This window comes from Rhinolophus sinicus, linkage group LG04, assembly GCF_036562045.2.
Source record: "Rhinolophus sinicus isolate RSC01 linkage group LG04, ASM3656204v1, whole genome shotgun sequence".
In the NCBI taxonomy this organism is placed as follows: Eukaryota; Metazoa; Chordata; class Mammalia; order Chiroptera; family Rhinolophidae; genus Rhinolophus; species Rhinolophus sinicus.
The window spans coordinates 8,296,421-8,321,388 of NC_133754.1; the positions used below are offsets into that span (position 1 = coordinate 8,296,421).

Consider the following 24,968-nt stretch of genomic DNA (forward strand, 5'->3'; position numbering starts at 1 on the left):
ATCCTTCTCTGTTGTTGCTTTTCTGTCAAGATGATGGTGCTTATGTTTTAACCCAGTAGTAAATTGTTACATAGTTTTAACCCAGTAGTAAATTGTTACATAGTTTCTATTAGTGTTTCTAATGAGCAACTGTGTCCATTTGTAAGAAAAAGACTGTGAGAAGTTTGGTTAACTTGAAATAAGATAAATGGCTGAGCTAAATTAACCAAACTCTTGCACGGCATGAGCATTGCGGTGGGACAGATACATTGTATTGCATACTGTGATGTGTCTTTATGCATCTCTATACTGAAGTACAAGTATGTTCAAATATTGTATTCTTTGAACTTTTTTCTCCGTCTCTGGGGGACTATTTCCAAAATGGGAAAATTACAGTTCTTTGGCTTGCTATCACATGATTGATTAGAGACTGTGGGTTTAGTTATGAGAAAACTGATGGATTTGTTTTCTTTTCCTCTCTCAGAGCTATTTAAAAAAAAAAAATTGGAAATGATGTTTTGTTGAAGTTTGATAATGTATTACTTTCCTTCCTGTGTTTATGCTTCAATTTAGCTTTTTGCCTTTTAGATATTTAATATTTTCAAATGAAACATGAAAGATAGACTTTGGTTAAGGAAAGGAACTTGAGCAATTCTTATTCTCTCTGAAATTCATTTCACAGCCGTGGAAGTAGGTTCAAAAGAAAGCGGTCAGAAGACTCATTAATTCGCAGTTAAGCCCAGATCTCCTGACTTCAGTTTGATTTTGCTTTTACAGTCTGCCTCAATATCTCTGCTACTTTTCTTTAGAGTAAGTCCTGGGATGGAAAGGAGAATGGTATGTTAGAAAACTCTTTTAGAATTTAAAAGTGTGCAAGTTCATTGACAAATACTGAAATAGTTCAGTCATGGCAGTGCTATTTTATTTCTGCCTTTTTCAAAGTTATTATTTAAAGCCCTGAAAATCACTATTATCTTTTAGTAATGAAGAAATAAAAATCACAGTGTTGACGTATGAATGTTGATATGCATACTTCACATGTATCTAATAGAATGGCAGAAGTCCTGCTCACTGGCTGACATGTAGACTTTGAAATTTCCTTAAGTGGAAGTCTTAAGATTCTATTAAAAACCTCAGGAAAGCAGTATTATCTCATCAAAGTAAAATTTATTAAATTGGTGATGGCCTGAGTGAGATAATGAATGCTTATATTTGATACTCAGTTGTCACCTTCTCATTCGAACTGTTTCTGTCTTCACGGTGTGGGGCACAGTAGGCCATTTTTCTAGCTCCAGCATCTACGTATAGCCCAGCGCCTGCACATAATGGACACAGGAGTTGGGTTACTCATCTGCTTTTTATTCTCTAGGTCATTTCACCTCCTGCCTCGACCATCACAACTTCCACTTACCATCTGAGTCCCTAACCTCTTACCTGCAAGTGTTGAAGTGGATAATGAAAGCTTTTTTGCCTTTTGGTATGAAAACCGAATCTCAGGGCTTAGATGAAATTGGCAGCTTTTGAAAAGAGGTTCTTTCATGTTTGTGTGCTTGAAGTTAAACTGTATCGTATCAAAGCTGGTATTTCTTCCAGGGTTTGCCTCATGAGGTGGTGTCCAGGGGAGCCGTTGTCAACAGACAGCTTTAAACTTGCCCTCAGAGTTACATTTCTGCCGCTTTACATAATCTTGTTGCAGTCTGTGGACCAATTACATATGAGGTCATTTAGGGTTTACTGGACACACTGACCTCTTATCCAAGCAATTAGGGACTGCAGAGATTTTCTGCGAGAATTACAACATTGTGCTCTTAAAATGATGAGTTCTGGCAGAAAGTCAACAGGATGAGAGATGTTTTGGGGGGGTGGGTGGTGGGTGGGGGAAGACTGTCTTTAGTTTGTTAATAATTTTAGAGATTTGAGAAATTCATCAACATCATTGGCGACAGAACACCGTGCAAAAAAACTATGTCATATTTGTGTAATGTGGAACAGTTATTGCAGCTACTTGTCAGTTTTAATGAACGGGTGATAAAAATTACACAGAAGGCCTCCAGGAAGGTGTCACCTAAGCTTCTCTTCCTTTATAGAGTCAGAGCTGGAAAAACAATCTGAGAAGCAAGGCCTCTAATCTTACGATTTCCCTTATTTTTGATAGTTGCACTAATTGCCTCTGATGACATGAAAATTTGTGAAAAGGATTTCATTTGAAATTTCTTTAGATGTATTTTTAAGACTACAGCCCTTAAAAGGGAGAGTCCCATCAACTTCTAAGTCTCTTTAAGGTGACCCTAAGTCTCCTCTGGAGTCTCTACAGCAATCTTTATTCAGTGCTTAATTTTTCTTTGATCTTCTTTCTCCCAGCAGCCGTATTCAAGATGGCTTAAAATTTTTGATGCCTTGTATTTTCTGTTAATGACTGTTGTTGCTTTCTGCAACTTTCATTGCAGATGTACAATTTTTGAGCTGTGTAATATGTTAAACAGGCTTCTTTGGATCCACCTGGTAATTTAGTCACCATTAATGACATTGTTTGATGAGAAAACGAATTCAAGTAGTAAACCCCTCACTCAAAAATCACATTTTAATGTATATGTGACACATATGATAGACAGAGGATTAACACTCATAATATACAAATTTATCTTACAAATTGATGAGAAACATCATGTAATGCAGTAGAAAACAGGCAAAGGATCTAAATAGGCATGATTTAGGGGACGAAATCCAAATGGCCAATAAGTGTATGAACATGTGTTCTAACCCTGCTTAACAGTTAGGGCGATACAAATTACACAATAACATAGCACTTTTCATACATCACCTCGGGCAAAGTTGAAAAGGATTATAAAGTCCAGTACTCACAAGATTGCAGGGAAATGACGTCACACATTGCTGGTATAAGCGTGAGTGTATGTGACCTCTTTGGAAAGTAATATGATAGCAGCTATTAAAATAAAAAATATACATGTCTTTTGATGTAGCAGTTTATTTATAGGTTCTATCCATTAAGGAAAAAATCAGCACATAAAAAGGGATATTAATATGTACCATACATATATTGCAGCATTTTGTTGTTTTTGGTAGTGACAAAAGCTAGAAGCCATCTGAGTGCATCAGTAGTGGAAGGATTGCCTTAATTATTGTAAATCCACATTGTGGAATCTTGTACAGCTGTTAGAAAAGGTTAAATTAGATTTATATCTGTGAACCTAGAGGCTGTCTATGTGATAGGAAGCAAAAATTGCAGACTGCAGAGTTGTATATAAAGTATGATACCATTTTGTTTAAAAAATGTTTCTTGAAATACTTTTTACAGGTGTTTTAGATGTCTGTCTACATGTAGAGAAAAGTGTGGAAGGCTACACTCCAGGCTCTTAGCTTTGACTTCCTCCTGAAACACTGGGTTAGGAGTAGGATTAGGAATGGGAGGGGTCAACAGGGATCATTAAATTTTTTTTTTTTTTTTTTTTTTTTTTACATTTTGGATTTTTCTTTGTTATGGTAAGCATGTATTAGCTAAATCTAATAAAAAACCCATGTTGAAAGTGAAACTTTTATTAAAGCAAAGAATACATTCATTGTAAGTTTGAACTGCTTTTTCTGCGACCTGACTCATAAAAATAAAAAGTTCATGCTTTATGTTTAAAAAATTTGGTCTCATTTGACAGGACCTGAAAATTGCTGGTTCTTCTGAGATGTGTTTGTAACCAAAGGTCATTCCTTGGTTTCATTTTATGTTTTTGGTTGTCATTGTCTTGTCATGAATATGACTAGCTATACTAAGACCAACAAACATATCTTTGGGAAATTATCATAATTTAGTAACACTTTGTAGATAAACACTTTAGGAGCTGAGTTGCAAATTGAACTTTGGGTATTAAATTGTGTTCTAATGTATGTCATCCATCATATTGCTGCTTTATCACAGTTCTTCCCTACTTCCCATATGGCTGTTATTAATTTGCAATATGGTTTTTAAAAAAAATAGCACTTTTTGTTCCCATTACAAAAATAAAACACAGTACAAAAAACTTGTAAAAGATTGAAAAACACAAAGGATAAAACTCAGTTATCCATAAGCCTAATAATAAACACTGTTAACATTTTAATATGTGTTTTTCTAATCTTCTGTTAACTGTTACTAAGTATAATTTATGTACAGTACATTTCGTATAATTAAAGTGTACAGTTTAATTAGTTCGAACATATGTAGAGCCATGAAACATCACCATAATGAAAATATTGATCAAATAAATTCATTATCCCCCTAAAGTTTACTTGTGCCCCCTTATAATGTCCCTAGTTCCTCTAGTCTCTGGGAATCACTGGTCTACTTTGTAGATTTACTTGGATTTTTTAGAATTTTATATAAATGGAATCATACAATATATACTATGTTTGTCAAGTTTCTATCACTCAATGTAATTATTTTGAGGTTCTTCCATGTTGCATGTCTTAATAGTTCATTTCTTTTTTTTTGCTGAGTAATATTCCTTTGTATAGAAACATTACAATTTGTTTATCCATTCATCTGTTGATGGACACGTTCTGAGATTTTTGAAATAAAGTTGCTCTGAACATTCAGATACAATTCTTTGTCTGGACATACACTTTCTGTGTGTGTAAATACCTAAAAGTGAAATGGCCGTATCACATGGTAAGTGTTGAACTTTCTAAGAAACTGGTATTTTGTTTTCCCAAGTGGTTGTATCATTTTACATTTCCACCAGCAATGTAGAAGAGTTCCAGTTCCCCCACATTCTTGCCAGCTCTTGGACTGGTCAGTCTCTTTAACTCCTTCCTTGCCTGGTTCTTATGGGCTGAGGGGTGGACAAGGTGCTTTACCTTTAATCCTCATGATAATCGTCTTTAGTGATTCAGTTATTCCCTCTCTTTTGAAAATAAGGAACCTTAGTCCTGGAAGATTCAGAATACTTGTCGGAGGACACTGGTCAATGACAGGATAAGAAATCACAATTAGGTCCGTTTGGCTTCAAAGTCTTTTTCTTCCCATTCTATTATGTTGCCTTTTGGGATACTAAGAAAACCTCACTAGTTTTGAAGGATTTATTATAATGGAATTTGACCAATGCATAATTTTCTGAAATTTTAATCTTTCCATCTATGACAAATTGGAGTCTGTGAAGAGAGAAAACTATAATTTAGGTTCCTTGAGTAGAATTATTTTAAAGCCCTTGACTATGCCTGGGCAAAAATAGTGCATATTTTTTTGAAACAAATATTGGCTAGGAATTGTACAAGGGATTTAGAACCAGATGTTTTATTTTTTACATAGAGAAGGAAATTGCAGGATATAGAATCAAGCTCTGGTATTATTCTGACATAATTTTGTCATTCTGTGGACTCCTGAAAGGTAGCATCTTGTGCCTGAAAACATTGCAGTTGGGGATTTCTCTTAGGCACCGGGCTGTTTATATTCGGTTATGCATGGCAATTTGGCAGTTTGTTTTGCACATGTTCGTAATGTACAGTCTTACATCTTGTTTCTATTTCTGGAATGCTTTTAAGTATGACTCATGTTTTCTTGAGGCCATCCTAAAAATACAGCTATTTTCAAGATTAATGTAAAATGCACCGCCGACACCGCACGGCCGTGCATAATGCTTTCTCGCAGTAGTTTCATGCAGTTTCCTGACAAATTAAATGTTTTCTTTGACAAAATACACTATCCTAAAATATGGATAAGTGGAAACGGAATTTTGGGTTTTTTTTAAAGAAGTGGGTCCTCTGATATGAGAACAACAGAATGAATTTGAAATTTTAATAAAAGGAGTTAAACAAGATCTCACTGGTATCATCCCAGAGCAAGAAACAGAATTAATGGCAAGAAAAGCAAGTCCACTCAACGTGAGGGAGCCTGTGAGGTCCACACTTGTCGGGAAAGTCTTGGACCTGAAGGTAGAGTCTGTTAAAAAGATTTTGGTGGACTTAATGCCGGGAGAGAAAGCTTTGGACTCAAACGGTGTAAGTCTGAATGTTGGTTTATGCACCTATCACCTGTGGACAAATGCTACCACCTTCAGAACTTTGATTTTTTAATTTATTTATAAAATGAGGGTAATGAGTATTCAACAAATGCTTAAATGATACTTACTATTACCGGACACTGCTAAGTTCCTAACCAAATCCTCATAACAACTTTATAAATAAGGACATTTCTCGTACCCACTCTACAGTTGGAGAAGGCGCACAGAAGGTTTAAATAACTGGTTCAGGTTACAGAGCTAGTGAACAGCAGAACTGGGGTTTGAACAGTTTGGCTCGAGTCTGTATCCTTACCTATGATCGTCCGCTACCTCCTAAGGTTGTTGTGAGATCAACTGAGATACTATACAAAAAATCATTTGAATTTTCACCTGGCACTTGACAGGAATGCAGTGAGTTATAGCCATTATTATTACTGTTATCGAGAGTAGATCAAAGCAGGGAAAAGAAGAGGTCTTTGTGAAGGTATAGCGTAGACTCCAAGGCCATCCCCAGGATTCAGAAGCTGCTTATACAAATTAAGAAAATTAGGTAGATGAGTATAAAGGGAGTTAAATATACGGTGATGGAAAGAGAACTGACTCTGGGTGGTCAACACGCAATGGGATTTATAGATGATGTATTACAGAATTGTACGCATGAAATCTATGTAACTTTACTAACAATTGTCACCCCAATAAACTTTAATTAAAGAAAGAAAGAGAGAGAGCGAGAGAGAAAGAAAGAAAGAAAATTATGTAGACTGGAAATGTAGTGGTGACGTGGGCCTTAGCTATCCCGACATCTAGAAGCTCAAGCTAAAGGTAGAACTTACTCACTACTGACGTGCCTCCTGGACAGTTTCGCCTTTCAGAGGTAGGGGAAGCTGAGAGGAACTCTTCCTCTGGGTGTAATTGTGATTAATTAGAAATAACTCATTAGTGGTATGCAAGCAACAGAAACCTTGGGGGACAAACAAAGTTTGACGCAGACACAGTATTTCTCAACAGGGTGCCATTGACGCATTGGACAGATGGGGCTGTTTTGGGTATTGTAGTTAGCTTCCCTAAGTGTCAGCAGTGTACTGAATTATCCCTCATCCCTGGAAGCTTTGCAACAACTAAAAGTACCTCCAGACGTTTCCAAGTGCCTCTGGCAGGCATAGAGCACTGGCAATACTGCCACTACCGTGTTCCCCCGAAAATAAGCCCCAGTAGGGGGGGCTTATTGTAGGCCATACGGACGCATTTCCTACATTATGACGATGTTCCAGAAGAAGATGCCATGATTGTATTTGAATAAATATAGATTGTTGTACATGAAAAAATAAGACATCCCCTGAAAATACACTCTAATGCGTCTTTTGGAACAAAAATTAATATAAGACCCGGTCTTATTTTCAGGGAAATATGGTAGTTGAGAACCGCTGTTGAGTGGCAAGAGTAATGGAAGAGATTGCTGGGAATCGTCTGACGGGCCTTAGGCCAGTGGTTCTCAACACACAGAAGGATCGTGCTAAGCAGAAGACACTGCACGAGCATGCTCAGGATTATTTATACACAGTTTCCAGGGTTCCAGCTTTCAGGAACTCCATGCCTTTCTCTCCTGCTTAAGAAAGTGCATTGTGCGGCTGGCCAGCTTGCCTCCAGGCCATAGCCACAGCTGCCCTCCTAGTTCCCAAAGCCACCAAGCTCACAACGGGGCAAGACTTAACCGTTTGTGCCCCACACCACATTCAAGGGCCTTTAAATGCCAATAAGAGTCACGGGCTCACTAATAGCCACCTCCTGCGGCATCAGGCCCTCTTGTTAAAAGGTCCTGTAATCCAAATATGGACCTGCTCCACCCCTAATCCTGCTGCATTCCTCCCAGAGATGGAGGAAGAGTTAACTGCCACTAAGTTTTAATACAAACCTATACTATTAGAGCAGATTTACAAAAAAACACTCCTAGACAACCCAGATTGGACTCTCTTCACTGATGAGAGCTCTTTTGTAGAAAATAGCGTACAAAAGACTAGAGATGCTGTAGTGACTCTACATAATATCATAGAAAATACAAGCCTTCCCCCTGGGGCCAGCACACAACTCGCGGAGCTAATAGCTCTCATCCAAACACTAGAACTGAGTAAAGAAAAAAGAGCCGTAACTCTGGCTAATCAATGTGTTGGTTTCACTGGCTGCTCCAACCAATGCTTTACTCTACCTCACACTATCCCTGCCATGAGACAAGGACAGGTAAAAAAAAAAAAAAAGAGAAAGAAAGTGCATTGGTGTACACACTGCTCTGTGATTATAGCTATAACTATGATTCTTCTCTAGTTTGCTAAAAATATATGTATATTCCGAAACCTCAGCACTTTATTCACACAGACAACATGTGAGGGGCAGAACTCACATTTGATTAGGAACTGCTGCTTTTGACTTTATAAACTCTTGAAAATGAGTATCGTTCCAAGGTCAAGGCATTCAAAATGGAATCATATGTATACAGAACTAAATTGAGAGTCTGTAATTATGAGTAGATACAAATAGTTATAAATAATAAAAGGTGGGAGGAAGCTGAAGAGACCAACTGGGCTTTACCTTCTAGAACCCCGAAAATCTCGTAAATCATCAAGTCCAGGTAATGGAAGGGTAGGCAGATGTCCAAGGTTGAATACAAAGGAGTTGTGTGGGGAAGGCCTGTGGCTGAGATTTGTGTAAATAAAGATTAAAAAAACCCAACACCACCCACGTGTTTCAGTTTTTAATTGCCTGTTTGATATCAGAGTAAGAAAAAGTAGCAGAGCTGCCGCATAGGGAACGTGGTATAACTTCACTGATCAAGAAGTTAGAGCTTCTTAACTCTTACTTTGTTTCATTCCCAAGCAGCAAGCGGACGGACTCATCTTGAAATAAGAAAGAGTAGACTGTATCACAAAGATGGATTTAAGTGTGAAGTAGGAAAGAAAACAGTGCAGTGACCATCTGGTAGTTATAAAGGAGGGTGACTCTCCAGGCTCAGGTGAATTGCATCCTAGTATCATGAAACTCCTTGCTAGATTCTCAGACACACAGGTCTTAGAGCAATGTTTCTCAATCTGTTTTTCACTATCGCTTTCCTAAAGGCATTTTCCCCCAATTGTCTCTCCCAACCCCATGACATTTCAGCACCATAGATACTCTGTATATCTGTTTATGCACGATGGTCCTTTGGTGGACAGCAGACCATTGTAATATCTAAGAATTTTTCTTAAGCCCCTCTCTAGGAACCAGTGTTTGACCCCTTGGGGGTGATGTCCTCCCCTCCTCTGCCCACCCCCCCCCCATCCATGAATGTCGTAGAGGATTCCTAGAGGAAGGAAAGAAGCCAAGTCTCCTGACTTTCAGACATAGGGGCACTTGGTTTCAGGAAATTACAAGATGCTTTGGTGTGACACCCGTGAAATAATAAAACAACTATGCTGCCCAAAACCTTGTCCGTGATCTTCCCAGCAGAAGAGAATCAGAAATGTATTCTTATTTTTTCAAATGATTAGATGTTAGCTTTTGGGGGCGGGGGAGGTGATATTGTGCTCTAGCCATGTTGTGCTCTTAGAGGGCGATAAAAAGCACAGCTTTAGTCCTAGGTAAGCGTTCTTAGGTTGTCTTTGAACTCCTTCATGATCTCACTGGGTGATTATAGAAAGTTTAAAAAGTATGGAGCAGGTGTATGTATGTGTGTGTGTAAAATGCAATACAATAGTAAAACAAACACTGCAGCTCATACCCAAATTAAGAACTAAAATATTACCAATACCATTGAAGCTCTTAGGAGAATCTGATTCCGTGCCCAGGTATCCATTATCCTGAATTTATCATTCTCTTGCTCTTTTGCTTTTTCAAGCACTGTTTTATCACATATGAATGCATTTATAATGAATTCAATTTGTTAGTTTGTGCAGCTTTATCAAAATAGTATCATAATGTGATTTATTCTGAGACTTAGTTTTGTCACTTGGTATCATACCTTGTAAGAGTTAAATATATTGTTGGAAGTAGTGGTAGTTCATTCTTTTGTTGTTGTTACATTCCATTGTTGTTGTTTTAATCTATCTTTCGTCTCCAGTTTTACTTTGAATAACACTGCTCTGAGTATTATATATGTCTCCTGGTGTTCAAGCGTGAGAGTTTTTATTATGTACCTTGGGATGCACGTGCTGGGTCACTGGGTGATTTACAGATGAGCAAACACAAATTAATTGTGTTGATTCAAACATCCTAGAAAATGCTTAAGCAGAAGATGGGCTGATTGATGGGTAGACTTAGAAGGGCATTGTATGGAGTCGTCTTTTATTCCCAAAAGAGTTGGTGTAGAAGAATAGACTTAAAGTCTAAAGAAGTCCTTCAAGCCTTCGCCAAACTTTTTAACTGTGAAGTTTGAGATCTCACAACCCATTGCAAACTTAAGTTAAAATCTAGTTTTCTTACATTTTTCAAGACTACGATAATCATTAATTGTCTGGGATGATTTGATCATATCCCCGTTTTAGAATAAAAGGGTTGGACTCTGACACTGATGAAGTAATGATACTATTTATTCCTCATATCACCCTTGAAAATGACTTTCATTCCTTAGGTGACACTTGTAAGTGATGGTTCAAATGTTCTTATAAGCTTTTAAGTGTTAGATGATGTAACTCTGTGATATCATAAACTTTGTCTTGTTTTCATATTGATAATGATGGTTTTATTGTAAAACAGTGAAAATTCACCAGGTGTGTGTATCATTGTATGTGTATATACGTATACGTGTGTGTATGTATTTTAGTGTAATATACTATCTTCATTGATTGCTTGGAGGTTTATATTATACATCTGATTTGCATTTCATGTTATCTTTTTTCCTCCTTTAAGTTTCAGACTCTCTGGCTCAATCTGTAATTCAACATCTGCGATGGATAATGCAGAAGGATCTTTTGGGGCAAGATGTCTTTCTAATAGGACCTCCTGGGCCTCTTCGCCGCTCCATTGCTATGCAGTACCTGGTGAGCAGCAGCTTCTTGTGCTTTCCTAAGGGTCTGAACTTTGATAAGTTATGTTGTAAAATAAATTAAGATTAAGAATTTATAAAAATATCAGGATTTGTCATTACTTGAAAAAAAATGTTAATGTTGAAGGATGATGTATTTATAAAGAGTTTGGAATAAGTTATTTGGGAAGCAAATGCATATTTCCCTTTCATAGCTTGAGCAAATTTCTGCTCTAACTAGAAACGTCTCTACTTCCAGTGGAAAAGAGCTATAAATTCAGTCAATGAGTAGCAGATAGAATCAGCCACTCAGACTGCAAAACAAAACAATTTTATTCTACTTAGGGGACATTCTTTTAGCTCAGATCCACATTTTCAAAAGCCAAACAATTCTCTTTGATTTTTTTGATGTTAAGTGTTCTTTAAAGGGAGCCTAAGGTTTGTAGAATATCTCTTTTGTGTTATACGATGTCTTTTTTTTTCTTTAAGTAGATGAGAAAACAAGTTCATTAAATAACTCACTCCAGCTTTATCCAGCTAGTGAATGATGGAGCTAAACTTCAAATCTCATATTGTCTCTTCTTTCTGACATGTCATTCTCTGAAATGTTTGCAGTTCTCTAAGCATGGTTGTGAAGTGAGTTGAAATATTCAGTTCTCAACCCCTCATAAAAAACATGTACAAGATTTTTTTTTTACTATTTTGTCGGCATTAATAGACATTGCTCTAGTGATTTGAGGAAGAATGTCATCACGTGACGTTGTTTTGTTCTGAAAATGCTTTTTAGGATAAAGAGAAAAACCTTGCTTAAACCTTCCTTGTGTTATTAAAGAGTTGATTTCTATGCCGTTGAAATACACTTCGTGTACTCTTTTATGTCGGTGGTGAATTTATCATGGTCCTTCCAAATCATGTAGAACAGGAATGATGACGCAGTAAACAAATCAGAACCTAAGTCCCTCTAGCCCGCACCTGTCATAACTGTTGTTCCTAGAACCAATTTATGCCATTGTAGCCTCACTTTATTATTAATAGTACACAAGGCAAAAGTGTCTCGTGTAAGAATGCAGAGTCAGTTACTGAGAATCCCAGGTCTAGAGCCTCTTTAATTTTATTTAAGATGTGCTCTCTCTACCTGGCTCATTTCAGAGACCATCACATCTCACTTTGATTTTGTTTCTGGCAAGACTTTGAAGCTTGTCAGGAAGGGCTATGGAATGAGAAGGGCTAGGAGGTTATAGGAGTCTTGTCGGTTCAAAAACACAACATAAGTCTCTAAGTGTGAAGCCTGTATGTGAAAACATAACTTTATATTGTGAAACAGCTGAGGTCGCTTTGGGATGTGGACAGACACAGAAGAAAACTGACAAGTGTAAGCTGCCTTGCAAGCTCTGCAGTGGGTACTGTTGCCGTTAGATAAAAGGTCCTATGCTTAGTAGTAGCTATAGTAGGTGAAGTCTTTAAGGCAGAAATCTGGGGGCAAGCCTGCTGAACCAATGAGAAATTAAGTAGAAATAATCTGATAGTTGTGTTTGTATTGAACTCACATAGTTTTGTAGATGGTTCAGCAAAACTCGACAGACCTGCCGCAACCCCCACGTACTGCTTGGGTGCTGTTTGTGAGCCTCTGAAGTGGCAACAGGGGGTGCTTCGTTGCAGGTCTTGGCTGGCGAGCTGTCCCAGGATGCAGCTGTCAGGACCAAGGACAGTGTCCTGGTGTGGCCATTCAGGGTATTACTGTGGTCCAATGTAGTGATAAGAGGCACAGGTCACTTTGTCAGCCAGTGTGAATGACAGGGTGTTTCCGTGAGGGGCATCCCTTTCAGCCAATCAGTGAAGCACGCACGAAGGTCCCGGGGAAGTGCTTCAGAAGTAAGAAGGAGGTGTCTGCCGAAAGGGGAACCCGCTCCTGGACTCCAAAAGGCGCTCTCACAGGCAACTCCTTCTTGTTTAGAAAAACATCCTTTGGGATCACCACTAGGATGTGTCTCTATTAAAAAATGTTTCCTTCTTTCCATGTATACTTCAATTTATGGGCATATGGGAGCAGCCACATTTAAAAAAACTGAATACAATATATTTTTATCAATATCACATGGAGATATGATGGAGGAAAAAATACCTTTTCTGGAGTATAAAGTAATTTACTGGAGTAAGAAGAAGAAAGTTGAATGAGCATGACATTAATGGTCATTAATCACATGCTCATTCAACTTATTTCTTTATACTCCAATAAATTAATTTGTTCTCCCTGTTTAGTAAAAGCATACTGTACACCTTATTTGGTTAGAGGATGCCATTGTTTTTAACTCAACACTGTAAAACCAAGGATAATGTTACAAACTCTGTGTACATAGATTTTATATGTAGGGAAAAATGACTTCAGGGATGGATAAATTCTAAAACAAATGGATTCTGGATGGTTTCCCCTTCAAATCATATGTGATTTTTTTTTTTTGTGAAATAGTTCTTTGTTCCCCGTCCTCCTCCTTCTCCCCCATTCTTTCCATCCTTTTTCTTCTCTTCCATCCTGAATAGCTACATGTGTCTGTCTTTTCCGTTTACCTCACTGCTGGCATTTACCTTATTTCCACACTTGGTAGCGTACCTAACATATTGTACACAGTTGGTAAACATTGGCTACTGAAATAAATTAATTTAAATCACCTTTAAGAAAAGATGACCATTACTGGCCACAATGGCTACCATTTGGGAGAAAACCAAGTAGCCAAATTATTACATATGATATTTGAAAAGAATTCTATGGGAGACATGAAGATTCATACGATCTAATTTTGATTATTATTGCTTAGGTAGTAAATAATTACTAAGTTGTAAATTATGGGGTGCAGTAGAAGTAGAGCTTTGAGGAGAAAGATACACATGTTTCGATTAATGCTCAGTTTATTGCTTTTTTCTCAAAGCTGAGACGCAAAAGGTTTTAATCCAGAATTCCATTTACATGCTCTTCTCTAGAGCAGTGGCTTTGTCAGCTCCAAAGCATGACAAATAGTGGGAATGTGATTTTATTTTGGAACCATTTCCTTCTCTGCCTGCAGGAGCTGACCAAGCGGGAGGTTGAATACATCGCCTTGTCCAGGGACACCACCGAAACCGACCTCAAACAGCGACGAGAGATTCGTGCAGGCACCGCCTTTTACATCGATCAGGCAAGTTCTGGTCTCGCTCTGACACGTGACTCTTGACTCTGGTCTAGACGCAATGGATTTTTAAAGGAGAAAGAGAATAATAGCTAATGTAGTAGTGAAAGATAGGTGTTCTGTGCTGTGTGTAGACAGATTTGATTTAGATTCTTCTGTTCCTGGAAATGCCTTCTTGGTTTACGCTAAGAAACCGTAGATGAAATTAACGGTTCTAAAATGTTGGCTGAAGACTCTTATGCTGATTTCTTAATTTTCAATTACTTCCTACTAGTTGCCTATAGAATTTGATTTTTTAAAAAAGAATTAAGGGGATTTTAATGCAGGAAATTCTCTACTGCACTTACTCTTCTCAATCTAAACATAGGGAAATTAAACATGTGCTTCCAGGAACTAACGCTGTTTTGAGGGGGAGAGGTGGTTCTTAGGGGCAGATTACCAACTAAAATAATATTTTAGGAATATTATAATGAAGCTTGTTACACGTTTCTTGAAACATATTGCTTAAAATGTTGACTATTGTTCTTCATTAGGAATACCTAGACAAAAAAAGGACAGAGACTTTAAATAAGGAATTCATAGAGAAAGTATTTCAAATGTCCAATAAATTCGTGACAACATGCTTAACCATTTTGTTTACAAAAATAAAAATTAAAACACTAATGAGCTGCTCTTTTTCTTGCATCTCTCAGATTGGCAAAGATTTAAGAATTTATACATGGCTATTGCTGATGAGGAAAAAGGGATAAAGAAACAGCCTTGCTGTTGATGGGAGCATAAATTGGTGCAATTTGAAAGAAAATTGGGCAATATCTGTCAAAAGAATACATTGTGACCCAGCAGTTATGTTTCTGGCAATTTTCCTTCCAAACGTTATTCACACGAAGCTTGCAGTTATCGATACAAGGATGGGCATCGTAGCCTTGTTCAATATCATATAAAAGTATAAATGAAAACTATAATGATGTACATTTATGAGGTAAATACAAAATGGCAAGTAGAATTTTCTATAGCCTTTAAAAAGAATGAGGTGAATCTATGGGTAGTGATAGGAAAGAGGTCCAGAATGTAATTGAAAAAAATAAGTTGCAAGACAGTATAAATAATATCCCATTTGTGATAACAAGTAAAAATAAATATAGAACGTTAGTGTATACATTGAAATTTCCAGAAGGATACACAAGAATCAGTTAACAGAGCTTACCTCTGTGGAAATGTGACAGCGCCTCTGGGATGAGGTGAGGAAGGAACTTGCATAGTTCTTTAAATCTGGAGCTTTTGCATGAGCACACTATTACTCTATAATTAAAAAATAAAGTATAATTGTAAAAAACCACAGAGGGAAAGAATTTTTGGAGACAAGGGTATTCCCATTATCACATAAGTTACTTATTAATTACAAGAGGGACAATGTACTTAAAATGGAAAGATATGGCTGTCACCTCCTTGATGGTGATCAAACTTAGCATTAAATAGTAGGAAAATCTGAGCTTAGATTTTCAGCGGTTAAAAATTAATCCTTTGTGGATGAAGCACATAAGTACATTGTAAAGAACTCTTATTTACATGATGCCAAAGGTTCACTTCCTAGATTATTTTTAATTACAAACGGGAAAAAAATACCTTTCCAATGCCTGCTTCTTTTCTGGACCCAATATGGATGAGAATGTGGGGGTGGGATTTGAGTTGGGATAGTGGGGTGCTGGTGAGAGGGATTAGAAAACAAGACCATGGCCTAAGTAGAGGTGAGGAGATAGGAATACATTTAAATGACAGGGAAAGAACTGGCTTTATTTGGTAAAATATGGATTTAAAAGCATACTTTTTGAATGGATTTTCTATTTGGATTGATTGTTGCAATGAAAATAGTGAGGAAGAGAAAGTGGATTTTTATGTTTGTAATTTTAAAGACAGCTTAAAACTTTGGCTGTTCAGAAAGCTCAGAAATTGAGTTGTTTTAGGTAACTAAACTCATCGATGAGCTCAGGTTTACTTCTTGAAACATGAAGTAACTTATCTAGATGAAACTCCGCAATATACCCTCCTGCCATTCTGAAGAGCATATTTTCATATCATATCTGTTTCACAGTTTATAAAATATTTAAAGTGCTCTATAAATGATGGTAGTATTTTATACTGTTACGGTTTCTTGGGGAATCCGACCGATGATGATGAATATCAGTTATTTCGGAAGTCGTAAAGCACTGACACCTTCAGAGTCTATGATTGAGGTGTAGGATCGGTTGGCTTTTTCTCTACGTTGCTTCAGACTATTTGCTGAGATTGTATCTGATTTTCATGTTTTTTTCTGTCATTTCCTGGCAGTTCATATCCCTTCCTGTTTGTTCATAATCAGACCCTGTCAGTTTTGCTTCAAGCCATGCAGCCCCTCACACCCAGAGTAAAATCCAGATCCTCTAATACGGCCTACGACACTCGGCAGGCCCTAATTTTGTCACTTCCCCTCCTTCCCTCTTTCTTCTGCTTTGTAGACTCCAGCGACAGTGGTCTTCTTGTTCTCTTAAAAATAGGCCAAATGCTTCCCAGCCTCAGAGCCTTCGTACTTGGTGTTTCCTCTCCGTGGTGTCATCTCCCAGCTGTGTGTATTGCTGTCTCCTCCTCAGATTATAAACTCTCAGGACATTTTAACTGAAGTCATCACCGGTCATGCCTGCCCCCTGCCACACGTACCGCCTTTCCTATTACGCAGTGTAATCTTCCTCAGAGCACCTGTCACTCTCCAAGTTTACCTAATTATTTCTTTGTTTCAGTGTTTATTGTCCGTCTTCCCCACTAGAATGTAACTATCTTGTTTTTCTCTGACACCGAAAAACGGTCTGAAATATAATTGGCATTTATATTTGATGATAGATTTCTCCTCTGGATAATCAACCTTGTTAAATTTTCAGTAAGTGAGGGGTACACAGGCTCTGGGTGACACTCCCTGGTGTCACTTTCCAGTGGAAGTGCTATCTGTCTTTTTGTCATCTATTTTGAGTCACCAGAAGGAATAATTCCCATCTGAATTCTCCGTAGATGAAGTTACCAGTTGGTTACCAGCTGGTCATATGTTTCTTAGACTAAAAGGTCTTTCCTTATATTTAGAATTTTCTTTATGTAATATTCTTAACCGTTGAATTTGGTATCCGGGGTCAAGGGAGAGGCAGTATCTCCATTTACCATGAGGTGATGCCTGTACCTAGAAGGACCAAGGGAAATGGAAAAATACCTGTGGCCACCTGCTGGGTACTGGGAGAGAAAGTTTGGGGTTTTCAGTGTGGTTGACATTGTATGCACATGTGAGTGATAGCCAAGGACTTACTAATTGACATTTCAGCTGGAAACCTTGGAAAAACTCCCAAGTCCTAATGGAGGGTCGTGGCCACCCATCTCTGCTTATTTTCTTGCAGGATTAAGGATGACTGATGATAATGTAGGAGGTTAAACTCAACTGCTACTCCCGAAGGTCACAATTAGGTTAATAGTAATTATTCTGTTGTGGGGACTTGGTATTTTCTTTCAAAATACTGATTATTTTTTCTGATTGAAAAAGTCAAATGCTCATTTTATAGATATATAATATAGTATTTATCAATGAACAAGTATTTATTGAAATGTTATGTCAGGCACTATCTTGGTGCAGAGGACAAAAGAAACAAACTCCTGTCATCATTGAGAAAAAAACAAACATAGTAAAGAAGGATAATATAACAGAGTAAATGCTAAAGAGCATCGGGAAAAGACGTAAAAAGTACTACTACTTGTTATCTTCCTCGTCAAGACTAACAGCGTAAATTTTCTGAATTAATTTCTATTATGTATGCCTATATGCGTATTTATTTAATCATCTATAATTTTTACAAAAATGGTGTACACCAATGGTGTACATAAAATTTTATAGTCTACTTTTTTTAAAACCTGGTATTTTACCAGGAGTATCTTCCTGTGACGTTAGATATTCCTCAAATATATGATTTTCAGTGTCCAAATAGCTTTTCATGAAATATATGTTACGTTATTTATTTAACATTCCCATTTTATCCGCATTCCTATATTGTTGGTTATTCAGGTTCTTTCTAAATTTTCAGTTATAAATACCACTTGGTGAATATCATATTAACTTATATCTTGCTATCATCTCTGATTACTTTTTTAGATTTGAATGCTCCACCTCATACTCTCATCAGTGTATGATGAGTGATTGCCTCGTGGATTCTTGTCAATATTGACTATTTCCATGTGTTTACTTTGCAAAATTAATACACTTTAATTTGCATTGGATATTGCTTCTGTAGATGTCAATGATACGGAAAAGGATAGAGGGCCTGGTGAAATAAATAAGTTACAGTCAAGAAAGTGTGGAAATTTACACCATACTTGTCTTTATAAATATTGATCACAACTTATGCACTTGTTGATGTGAAGGTAATTTAAATATTTTTGTATGCAATTACTTTGGTAAGCAGATTATACATTACTTTTAAAAAAGAAGACTTGGTTAAAGAACAGAAATATGAAAATTTATATGACTGGTATTATGAAACCTATGGAGAAATAAGGAGACTAAGATATTTTGCTACCTCATTAATTTTCATTTGCCTCAGACGATAAAATAACCCAAAAAAGCCTAATCGTCAATATTCTACCCCTTTAAAAATCTATTACTGTTGTGATTATTTTCTTACTTTACTTATTACCATTCTCATTATTAATTTTGTTTATTGCAATGTGATTCCAAGGAGAGGAAGACTTTAAGTCAATATACAATTGCTTGGATTATTCAAATGTAAGCTAATACAAATTAGCTAAATTGCAAATAAATTATGTTTAGGTTTTATGTCTGATTGAGAGAAGATACTGTTTATCCCCAGAATAATTTGGGGAGTAGAAAGCCAGGCTGGGAAAGTTCAAATGATTTTCTTTAACTTTTTTAAGCCAAGAACCCTTTTCACATTTGCATCTTGTTGATTTGTTTGACACAAATACTGTGACATTCCAGGATGTACATTTATTATTAAGTATAAAAATGCACTTTAAACAATTACATAACATTTTACTCTATTCTGTTTGGGGTTATTCTTAATTTTCTTAGAAAAACATAAGGATTAACTTTTTTAATGACTGCTTTACTATTACAGGTCATCCAAAGCAACTCTTAATAAATTGAATATTGGTGCTGTTGATCAGAAAATAAGATTTTTATCTTGTGTAAATTCCTTTTACTTATTTTAACAAATAGGGAAAACCATTTACTTGTAAACTTGATTCATTTGTGCATACTGAAGCCACTTTCCACCTCTAACCACTGTTAAAATTACAGCTTGTCTTTCAGAAGTTCATTCATAAGTCAAGTATGGGAATTCAGAAAGCGTCTCCTACAGAAGCTAGGTTGTTGAGAGTGGCTGAATTCTGCACCAGATCCTTTGTGGCCATGTTGTTATAAAACGCTCCAGTTGTTCCTTGGACACTTGGGCAAAGTCTGCTGTTCACGCTGGCCTCTGTGTTAGTCACCACTCAGGCCTTGGCGCCTACTCATGTTGCTGTCTAGCGCAGGCCAACTCTTATCTACTCATATAATGTTAACTATGCGACAGATTTGTGTAATTCATTAAAAACAAATCAAGGGAGATAAAAGTCACTTTTACTGAGGAGACCTCTGTTGTGTTGCTAGTACATTTAATTCTCAAAACATCCTTGGGAGGGAGATGACGTCCTTAACTTACAGGGGAAGTCACTGAGCCTGAGAAGACCCTGGTCACATAACTGGTAACTAGCAGAGGTGGAATTCAAACCGGCATCTGTCCAATTGCAGGTTAGATTTTGTTCTGTCATATTGTGCTGCTTCCTGAAAGAGCAGTGATGGCGCTAATGATGGCGACAGTATGACAAGGATGGCAGTGTCCGTAGTAGCAGCAGCCGACCCTTTGTCAAGGGCGCACTGCGTGCCCCAGATTATCTCATTTAATCCTCACCATCCTTAGTGTAGCTTTAGACAGAAATGGAGGCTCAGGGAGGTAGAGTGACTGACCTGTCACCCACAGCAGGTAAGCAACCAACAATCAAGCTGATCCTATTCTGATATTTTAAAATAAAGAACTTGAAATGTAAATTTGTTTTTTTCATTTGTCTCAGTGCTGTTACACTGTAGCCATTTTGAGTAACTTGAAGCTCTTTGGAATCTATTTTCATTAAATCATGGCTGTATTCATAATAATTTATATTTTAATAGGTTCCATAGCTTTATATTTTTTCCCAGTGCTGCTTTGATTCGTAAATAGTGATACATATTGTATAATACCCCTTGAGGTTGTTCTCATTTAGGAAATGAGGACACAGACCTCCAGGGTAATTGTTTGCCTAAGGTCTTAAATCTAGAACAGGGACTTAGGCAGGTTTTGATTCTAGGCCATGCAGCTGCTTTTATCTTGAAATCCTTTGTGTCCACATGTTGGGTTGTTAAAGCTGTGATATGAGATGGGTTGTCCAGAGGGATCTTGCTGCATTTTTTCTGATTTCTATTGGAGAAAATTAGGTCCCTGGAAGTTCTGTAACTAGAAGGGCAGGAAAGGATCCTTGTGGTTGATCTAATTTCTACTTTAAAAAATGATCACAAGTATTCATTCCACATAAAATATGTATTCACTGCTCTCTTTTTTTATTTAAGATTTCACTAGAAAAATTATACCACAATTATTTTATTTAAAAATCTGTATGGAAAATTTTTGAAACAAGTAGCTTAAATCTTTCATGCTGACAGTTAAACTTGTTCTGTTCTGTTCTCGTATCAAGTGCAGGCATAGATATTAATAACTGTTAGCCTTCCTATAAAACCTCTTACTAAACTTACACAACAGCATCTTTGAGTGGTTACATTTTTGTTCCCTAAACACTGAAAGTCTGCTACTGTGAGCCGCTTTTGTACCAGTGACATAAAAGACAGGCTTCTCACCATCTTAAGACCTGAGAATCCTGCTGGGGAGATAATACAGGTCTAATGAGAAAACTAGGAAAACTGTGTTGTGTTTCTACACTTAAGTGCTGAGCGAACACAGGGCAAAGGGGGCGTAAATATGGGGGTGGGGGTGGGGAAAGAAGGAGGGAGCAAGATGTTTCTGCCTCTGTTGGGCACAAAACTTGTAACAGTTATTTTTTTTCTCTCCAACATCTCCAATTAAGCCAGAGATTTATAGTACAGTACAATACGTTGTTGATGTATTAGAGTTCTTAATGGACTTACTATCCAGTTGTTTTTCACATTCTTCTTTACAAATGTGACCAGGTTGCATTACCAAAGTTTGGCAGTGAAAGTATCTGAATCATTTTATAGACTATTTTAAGGAAGAATCAGGAAGCAAGGTAATACTGAAATAGTAACTAGTATTTTTGTCTGTAAATGCAGTGATTCAGATTTTGTTACTAATGACATTTCCTTAAGGTTTTCTTCTTTAGCCAGTATCTTGCCTGCACACACCCTAACCTAACCCTAACCCTAACCTAACCCTAACCCTAACCTAACCCTAACCCTAACCCTAAGTATTACATTTGTAATTTGCATATGCTCTGGGTCTGTAACAATATAACCAAAGGGCAAGTTGGGAGGAAAGTGAAAAATCTTGGGTGATGCTTTGCATGTCACTTTTTTTCTTTTCATTTTTTTCCCTAAGAAATTGTACTACTGTTATAAGTTTTGTAACCCTCTTCTTATATTCTTATCTTTGGACCCAGTCACACTATAGAGCATCCCTTCTCGTTGCCACTTTAAATTATGTGTAAAATAAATAATTTAATGTTGAATTAATAAGAGAAAAGCTTGGGAGGATTTAAAAAATATTTTTAGTAAAGTTGAGAAAACTCACATAATTATGGATATTCCTGTTGAAATAGACTTTGCAGATGCCATGATTCAGTCTCTAACTTCCAGCAAGTGGAACATCACCTTGAGGGGAGCTGGAGACTGGAGACATTGAGATCTGCTGTCTGCTCCAATGAGCCCTTTTAGTAAAAATGCAGGAAGTGAGTGAAGGCTGCCATGGGGATGGCAGCAGTGAGAGTGGAAAGAGATGGTGGATGCATAAGACGTTTACAGGTTACACATATATTGTTTGAGGAATCAGAAGTAATGAGTCCCAGGTGATGGGAGAGTCAATGAAACTTTAATTGAAGTAGACACCAGGATGAATGCCTGGTTTAGGGAAGAAGTCATGAGCTTGATTTGATGAGGCATGTTGAGTCTGAACATCAGTCAATATGGAGATGTTCAAAAGGTATTTGGAAACGTGAGTCTGGAGCCCAGGAGAAAGGCTCGGGTCACACGGCGCGGTCCTCAAGAATAATGAAATCAAGGAAATGAGAAAGTCTTATCTCTTGTTGCCCTTAACGTACATGACACAGTGCCTGCCATGTAACGGGTACCTAATGAATGAATGAGGATTTGGCAGAGTCGCTTACGTCTTTGCCAGTGAACTAGCTAAGAAAAGAAGGAGAAAGGTTAAAGATAGGACCCTGGGCAATGGTTGCTTTTTAGAGGACAGGCGCAGAGGAAGGGCCGTGGAAAACAAGGGGAAAAGCAATTTGGGTAACGTCCAAGACAGACGACGAAGCACAAGAGAGGATGAAGGGAAGAGGGTTGAAAAGGAAACATGAAGATCAAGAAAAAGCCTGATTTGGGGCAGTTTGGGTTTCGGTGCTTTCAAGTGAGTGGTTTCAGTAGAGTAAGGGTAATGGAAGTTTATTAGAGGCCGTGCCTCTGTGCACTATTTTTCAAGAGGCTGGAAGATAAAGGAAAGGATAAAAAGGTACCAGGAGACTGTAGGTTTTCTTAAAGGACAGACATGCTTGTAGAAGAGAGGGAATTTAAGAGGGAATGCAAATAAGAGATGGTACAGTTGCTGGAGGAAGATTTTGGAGGAGGTGGGAGGGCTAGTTTCGGAGGGTAGAAGGGATGAGTTCAAGAAATACTAAAGAAATTAAATCATTAGGACATGGCGATAAAGTTAACGTAGGAGGTGAGATAGAAATGAAGATCCTGGCACAGGTGAATGGTGGTTCCATTTTCAGTAGGGAAGTAAGATGCATTCAGTGTTGGACAGGGGAGCCAGAGGTGCTTATGGAGTCTGGCTGGAGACACCAGGTGATGGGACTATATGGTCACACTTGGGGGAGCTCTGGATCTGGGACTCATTCGCATAAGGGTGGTGGTTGGAACTGTGTGACCAAATAGGATTATTCAGGCCGCACCTTGCAGCGTAAGAAGGGCTGTGGATTAGACATGTCATTCTGGCATCAGCTGCTCGGAATTGGGCAGGCAGAAAAGGAGAAACAGTTTTTCCAAGAGTGTGTAATGCATGGAGGCCAAAGAAGGAGAATTTTAAGGCAAGTTTGACAGTGGAAATTTATTAATAGCAGCATTAGCCCTTTCCCTGTTGTTGAATGTGCGGGAGAAACATCTCTGAGGGTGTTTCCTTACCAGATTTTCAAGGATTTTGACTGAAAAGTAGTTTTTTTCTATTTTGTTTAGGATCTATCAGTTAAAGGTTTTTTGTTTTGTTTTGTTTTGTTTTACATTGTTAGTACTTTTTTTGTATTATAGTTTTCCTGTCTCTTACCATTTGGGGCCTACTTTAGTTCCTATTTTTCTCTGTTAGACTTGGAATTCTCATAGGACTATCATTATAATTGGTCTATAATAGGCCAGTGTAAAACCTGAGCCTTTTTCTGTTTTGGTAATTTTGTAACCCTGGCAGCTATGAACATTACAATAAACCTTAACTCATTTTGATGGCGACTCTTGCTTAAAACGTTACAGGCTCCATGTGTTCTCACCTTGCTGACATGGTCCCCTCGCGAAGCTTGTGGTATAGACAGGGCAGATTGCAATCATCATTTCTCTTTTCTAGTTACAGAATCTGTTTCCTCATTTAATTATGTTACCGATTCAAAGATAGCTGTTAGTTTTCTTTTTCATTGGGCATTATCAGAAATGTTACAGCTGAAAGGAACCTTAGAGATGATTTCTTCCAATGTCTTCATTTTACACATGGGGAAACAGGCCAAAAGAGAGAAAATCACTTGCCTAAGGTCACATAGGCAGACAGAGCAAAACCAGGCTATGGGACGCAGCTTTCCTGATTTCTGGTCCTTACAATAAGAGTCACACGTATAATTTGCATTACAAGTAGCAGGGGGCTGTGCACCGCTATCTTTGATATTCTTGGATTGCTTTTGTTTCCTGGGAATAGTGTGCAGTTCGTGCAGCCACAGAAGGCAGAACGCTCATCTTGGAAGGCTTGGAAAAGGCGGAGAGGAATGTCCTGCCGGTTTTGAACAACTTGCTGGAAAATCGGGAGATGCAGCTTGAAGATGGACGCTTCCTCATGTCTGCCGAGCGTTACGACAAACTTCTCCAAGTAAGAAAAGGATTTGTGTGGTTTTTCTTAGCTGCTGAGCTATGGGTAGTGCCATTTGTTACATAAGACATGATCGTATCAGAAGGAGGACACATTGGCAGGTGGCCCATATGTGTCAAACTGCTGAAGTCAGGTCATGAGTTTTCAGTTTTATAGGCTCTGCTCATATTTGCAGACCTTATTAGAAAATGCCCAAGGTTTTTGACTTTTTCTTGCCAATCTAATAGCGATTCTTTCCTTTTTCTCTCCTGTCAAGTCTTCTTCCCTTTCTTCCTCCTTTCCTATCTTCCTTTTTCTGTCTCTCAACAACTATTTACTAACGGCTTCTAGACAGTCGTGGGAATACAAAGCTGGAAAAAGTTCAGTTCTTGGACTCAGGAAGCTCAAAGCCTAGTAAATATTGACAGAAATAAGTAAGATATTTCAAAGATACCCTGATGGTCCA

At 37.7% G+C, this 24,968-nt stretch overlaps 1 protein-coding gene across 1 annotated transcript in view; it reads left to right on the plus strand.

Annotated features, from left to right (window-relative positions):
- VWA8 (von Willebrand factor A domain containing 8) overlaps nucleotides 1-24,968 on the plus strand; it is a 299,153-nt gene that overhangs the window by 19,993 nt on the left and 254,192 nt on the right. The window contains exons 3-5 of the mRNA XM_074329337.1: nucleotides 10,842-10,972; nucleotides 14,016-14,126; nucleotides 24,356-24,523. Coding sequence (XP_074185438.1) covers nucleotides 10,842-10,972; nucleotides 14,016-14,126; nucleotides 24,356-24,523 — 410 coding nt within the window. The remainder of the gene's footprint in view (nucleotides 1-10,841; nucleotides 10,973-14,015; nucleotides 14,127-24,355; nucleotides 24,524-24,968) is intronic.